Here is a 6,681-nt window from a genome sequence, read left to right on the forward strand (position 1 = left end):
CTGTGTGTGAAAGCAAAGAAGTGTAAAAAAAAACTCCATGCAATAACAGTCTGGAAGAAAGCAACAGTTAAAATGGAAAAAGAACAGAGGTGCAGATAGTTCAGCTTAGCCTCAAAAGGCTCATAATCCACAGAAACGCATCACAATTTATGATCAGACTAAAAAAAGAGAAGTTGTGCCATAATGCAATAAGAAATGCAGAAAGAAGATGAGAGGAGCAGGGAAGAAGAAACAACATAGAAGGTGCAGTGTGGAGAGGGAAGAGTCTTAACCCATTGGTGTGATTGGGTAAAAACATATGCGAGTCTCAACAATGATACCAGCCATAGTAAAAGCAGGCATGCTTTTGGTATAAAACAAACATGAGATAGTAGAGCTACAGAAACACTACTGCAGATGCATTCCTGAGCTGCAACGATACTTGAACTAAAACTGTTAAATTAAAGTTCAATATTTCTATATTAACAATGTACAAAATGATATGTGTAATGGCAGCATTTGAAGTGACATGTGCACACAGAATTATCACTGGAGTCAGCTTTATCATTTTACCTTCTTTGAGTTTATTGTTTTGCTTCATTTTCATTGCTGTTGTCAGCGCTGTTTTCCAGGCACAGTAGGGACCTGTTTTCAGCTGGAAAGCCCTAAAAACTATGTAGTGGCCTCTTTTACTGACATTGAAGCAAGACATTATCCAAACTGAATTATACATCATTCTCTTGATGATATCACAGCTAAATTGTGACAATCAGGGAGTTTCAAGGATAATTAGGGACTAAAATTTCATTATACATCTTTAGACTTTGTGTGTGAAGGTGTTGTACACAAATGGACGTCATGTGCAACTGGATTTGCTTTAGATTCTTGAAGACATTTTGTGTTCTCATCTAAAAGGCTTCTTCATTTTTGACTGACTGGTGAAGAGTTATAGTCTTGAAGAATCTAAAATCCAGTTGCTCTCGACTTGGCCCTTCTGGATATACCAGACCTGGGTGACTAAGAATGTTCACACATATAATATGTGAAGACGTGTTAAACACATGACAGAAATGGAGGAAACAAGGGATGGTATCCATCCTTCACGCGTGATATGTTCAAATATCTGTAATTTGCAACGGTTGACTAACTGACAGGGAATAGCCATTTACATTATGTAAGCTGGGTGTTCTGAGGGTAAGCGAAACCATTACAAGTACCTTCATAGCCCCAAAAAGACAAGTGCAGGATTGTGCTTAGAGAAATGCATTTGACACTTCGTGTTCAACCTTTGGAAAAGCATTACTGTGAGGAAAAACTGTCATGCATGTGAGAGCCTGGATCACATACACTACAACATCTACTACAACCTCTACAAGCCAACAAGGGGTTTTCTAGTATGACAGACTGAAGAAGCAGACACAGCCATACATTTTCATATAATTGATTGAAAAAATATGCTTGGGGATATTTTGTGTCGGACAGCAAAACAAGAAAAAAAACAGAGCCAAAGTCAAAAGACATGAATGAATGAGAAATATAGTCCCACCCGCATCAGAGAGGGCCTGTGAGGTTCAGAGTAACCTTGACTGAGCACACAGCCATGCAGGCTATGCAGTGAGAGGCAAGAGGGCTTTGAAGCTGTACTGCAGAGAACCTAACAGGAATTCTGATGTCCTGCTCTATATCCTCAAACTCTCCTCCTCCTCAAACCGTTTTGCTATAAAGTGAGGGGATAAAAATAAAGACGGTATAAGGAGCCGAGAGACAGACAAAAGTAAACATAAATGTAAAAAAAAAAAAAAAAACCCAACAAAGCTGGGGCAGGGTCTCTCTGTGATAGCCCCTCAACTGGTGTTGTCCTTGGATCAAACCCAATCCAGAAAATCACAGCCTAATGACAGAACCAGAGCTACCCAATTTTCTCTTTTCCTGCACAAACCTCCACTGCCCTCAAATTACTATCAATATTCAATTAGGGGGCCGGGGATACTGGACGAGCCAGCCTCAAAAACAAACCACAGTTCTCTGAGGATTAAGGCCCTTAAAACTAACACAGTGAAATTTCCTTTGTAAATAATCAGCCACGAGGGTAAAAATACCCTCTCAGTTGAGGTAATTGGGTAACTGAGTGAACTCTATGTTTCACACAGTGATGAGAGATCTCGTTTTGACCGCGTCGTAAGTGACAATCTATACATTCCTGTTCGTTAAAGCTCAAGGCTTTTCCAGGTTTCCAACAGTGATGAAGCATGTGTGTTGCTGTAACTGTGGCTGGAACATGTGTCATGGGCTGCAACATGACAGGACTAAGCACCAGGCCTGTGTTTTAATAACATGGCAAGAAGAAAAGGGGATTCAATTTCATATTTAGATCCAAAGTGGAGTCCAAATTTCCATGTTAAACCTTCTGCTTTAAGCTGCAGAAAATCCTGACATGAATTGCTCATTAGTTACATATATCAGAGAGGACTGTCTCTTTTCACAACCACAGAGAAATGCAAGGCAATAATCATCATACATCATCCAGAATGACGTGAAATCATTTCTTGAAGGGCAAGACTTTTCTTAAATTTCAGATTTATACACTGAAAACTAGAGATATGATCTGAGAGAAATAGACCCCCTTTAAATCAATAACAAAACAAACAACAGTATTAACAGCTTATAAATAATTCCTGAAAACTGAAAAAATGTCTGAAATACTGATGACTGACTGTGTAGGTATCGACATTCAACACATTTGTTCCAAATCTGTAACAAATGTCAGAATAATGGTCGATTAATTGATTAGTCCACCAACACATGATTAATCAGCAACTGTTTTAATGATTGTTGGGGGTGTTTTTTTAAAGCGTTTCGGTCATTTTTCAAATAAAATAGTGACCAGTGCCCAGTTTTGAGGATTTGCTGCTTTTCTTTGTCATTTTCTATCATTTATTCATTTAATTTAGTTCTAGGCTGTTGCTTGGACAAAAAAGCAACTTCATGTGACTAATGTGACGGTCATTTTTGCACTATTTTGCACTACTTCCTAGACAAAGTGAATAATCATACTGAAAAAACTAATTAGCAAATGACTTGATAAAAACATCACATTTTACAGTCTCTAGTAAATGAATGATCAGATTAAAATAAATGGACAGTGTAAAAATACAATTGAGCCATGTGTATCATTTTGTAGCAGAATAATACCTTTAAAAACTTGGGGTGTCAATTGTACCCCCCTCATGTCCCCTGATAATTGAGTTAACTCGATGACAGATTGAACAAGGTTGACCCGGTGACTTCAGAAGCACTGACAAGGCTGGCCTCAAATTACACATCTGCCAGAGAATGAAGGGTGGAGTGGAGAGCGCTTGAATTACATTTTAAATGGAGATGCTGGGATGCTTACTTGATAACAAGCCCTCAGAGCTTGTCAGAAATAGCAGAGTGCCAACTCTGCATGCTGATGTGCACAGAGACCCAGTAGGGGAAAAAAAACAGAAAAGGCCTCAAAGAGATAATAAATGTCAACTACGACTCCAAAAATTCTAATCTGAATGAAAGTCAATGATGCTGTTTGCCTAAAAACTAACTTTAAGGGGCGGTAGGGGATCAAAGTGTGGAAAAACACTGCCTCCTCTACTGTTTGGGGGAAAAAGGGGAAAATCTAAAAAAGGGACCAAAAGATAGAGTGAAATCCAGTTCCATTTACACACCTGCAGATGGCTAGTCGGGCCACATCTGAGCACCAGAGCAAGTGTCCACACACAGTCAGCATGGCCGGCAGATTCCTGCAGTTGTTTTCTCAGGCAGATTCAGGCTGTTTTTGCTGGATGCACATCTCTTTTAGCGGAAAACCACTCTAACAAATCCATGAAATGTACCGTTTCCTTCAATCACACTCACATCATCTGCTTGCCAAGACAGATTTTCACAGCTTGTACAACAACATGAAAAACAGCCTAAAAACTGTTTTCCCACGACATACGGAAATGATGCATCATTTCATAAATAATCTGACATGTAAAATTGAAATGAGTCTTGGAAAATACAAGAGGACACAGAAGCTGAATAATTATTATACCTAATTATATCCAACTGTAGCTCTTGTAGGAACTATTTCACTCTGATATGAAAGAGAAACTGAAAGAAAGACAAGAGAAAGAGGGGTGATTACAAGCTGCAACAGAAAACAAAAACCATGAAGAGATGGCAAAAAAAAAAAACAGGAGAGAAAATGATGGAAAGAATACGAATTAAGACAGCGAGAGCCTGAACTGGAGCTCAGGGAGGGATGAGTGGTGACAAAGGCGGATCCAGGGGGATCAGAGGAAGCCCTCAAAGCCGACTCCCAGAGCCGAGATGAAGGCAGCTCAGTGTGGAAGCAGAGAAGATGAAACACCATTTGGAGCCAGGTCCCCCCCACTGCCTCGCCTCTGTGTTCGGGGGCCTGTGAGCTCCTCTGCCTCTGAAGTGCTAAACACCCCCACCCTCACACCACACAGCACCCCTGCACTGCACCCTGCCATTTGGTGACTCAGTGCAGCCCTGCGCGGATGGACACAGCAAAGTAGTGTTTTTGCTGTGTTTTAACAGCATCTTTCAAATCAGTAAATCGATCAAGGTATATGTAATTCAATGCAGGGACAAACTGGTATATCTTCAGCAAGCAGATAATCAACATAAAAAACATGCACCGTCATCCTTTACATGCAACAAGGCTGATCAGGCTATTTTCTAATTTAATCGATTACTCTGTGTCAGAAAAATATCAATCCCTCATTCACAGAGATCACGTTGACATCACGAAACAGTCCAAAACACCAAGATATACAATTTATCATCCAGCAAATCCTCACAACTGAGACACTGGAACTGAAATGTGTGTCAGCCTAGGCTACAGACACTTTTTTTCTGTCAAGTGACTCATTGATTAAATCAACACATCATTTCAGCTCTAATTCAAACACCTTTTTTTTGTTCCTCCTGACCAAAAGTTCAACACCTGAAGAAGAAAGTGTAACTGATTTTGATCAAAACTCAACAAAATGATTCATTTCAGCTCAAATAACCAATGCATATTTATGTAACTTAATACATGTGTAAATCATGGAGCTAATAATTAGACAAAAATAGGTGTAATGTTTCCAACAGGGCAGGAAACATGATATAAAAGCATGAACCTTGTCTCCTCTATTAAAACATAAATAACATGTAAGCTGCAACCAGTTGTGATGGTGGATGTGTGGATGTGTGGATGTGTTTCTATATCCACATGATACACTGTCAAAATCTCATCTATTGTCTGTATTTAATCACAGGGTATCAGTTGCTAATGTTCCCCTTGTGTCTAAAAGCTAGTTTACTGAATGGATCTGTGTGGTCTGCAGCCTTCCTAGAAATATTAATAGATTTATTCCTGTGATGATCGGAGGATCTAATTACAGTAATGTGGAGTTGGAGGGCACAATGGAATAAATCTGAAGAGCTTAGCACACATCACAGTTTGGTATGTCAAGGATAAAGCAATGAATTAATGTTGGTTTTGTGGTTGATGTATGATGATTTTTTGTTTGGAGACAGTTTATCCACCTTTCCAGCAGAAACAGGAAGACAGGGAGACACAAACACACTAAAACTTCTTAAAATGAGTCAAGTCGGACAAATTAGGAGATAATAATAATAATAATAATAAAAAAGCTGGGATCCTGAGGTGAAACACAAGCCGCTCAGAACAGCAAACCTCCAGCGTGTTTCTGTCCCAGATAAATAACTTCAAAGCGCCTGTTGTTGCAACACTGGCAACCAAAGAGCTTATTGTTTCCTAACATTTCTGTCAACAATGTTTCCCTTTGTGATTATTAGATTATTGTAGTGTGTATAAGGCCTATTTTTATCTATCCTGTTTATGCCAGTTTGGATCTTTAAAGCCCCCGCTCATTACTCCAAGCGCCACATGAATGTGTCTCACAGTTTCACGCATGAACCACTATTTAAAAAAAACACGTTTCGTCCAACATTTACCTGCATAGTAAAGACTCCCAGCTCCTGAGAGGACAGCTTTTTCATCTGCTCGGACAAAACCTGAGCTTCTTCCAGGATAGAAAACTCCGTCTCGGCTCCGCAATATCCACAAGAAAGAGCCGAGTAGATTAAAACGAAGCTCCACGAAAAAGCCACAAACCGAAGCGGACTATCCCGGAAAGCAGCGCTCGTATCCGGCGTCGAAGCCAGCGATGTCCCCGCTGTCCGCCTCGCCATGATGGCTGTTGGTGTACAGGCTGGAGGAACAAGGAGTCAGGGCTGGTGGCGGAAAGAAAAAACTTCAAGGGAAACTACTTTTTACAACTTTGCAGTGCAGAGTACGTGTGCCCTTTCTCTCCTGTACGAGTCTCCAAAATTTCCAGCAACGCAAACCATTGCACCTCCTTGAAATCCCTGAAGAGAAGGAAAAAGATCCATGCGTAAAGAGGATAATGGTTTCTCTCTCTCTCTCTCCCTCTCTCTCTCTCTCTTTTTAAATGTTGTTGGTGTTCCGTCTTCGATGAGTCGCTGCAACTCCTAGAAGTCTGGCAAAGTGTGTGAGAGCCGGAGATTCACCACAATGGGGGTGAAAGTGGGAGGCGTGGAAATACAGACAGTCCTACCGGCGCCTGGATCTCTGGATCAATGGATCAGGGTTACGTGTTGCCTTCAAATGCTGCTGGGAAATGCTGC

At 40.5% G+C, this 6,681-nt stretch overlaps 1 protein-coding gene across 1 annotated transcript in view; it reads right to left on the minus strand.

The window, feature by feature from the left end:
* cachd1 (cache domain containing 1) overlaps positions 1–6,225 on the minus strand; it is an 86,377-nt gene extending 80,152 nt beyond the window's left edge. The window contains exon 1 of the mRNA XM_053322154.1: positions 5,989–6,225. Coding sequence (XP_053178129.1) covers positions 5,989–6,225 — 237 coding nt within the window. The remainder of the gene's footprint in view (positions 1–5,988) is intronic.
* Between the last annotated feature and the right edge of the window lie 456 nt (positions 6,226–6,681).

Source organism: Scomber japonicus, chromosome 7, assembly GCF_027409825.1.
Source record: "Scomber japonicus isolate fScoJap1 chromosome 7, fScoJap1.pri, whole genome shotgun sequence".
Lineage (NCBI taxonomy): Eukaryota > Metazoa > Chordata > Actinopteri > Scombriformes > Scombridae > Scomber > Scomber japonicus.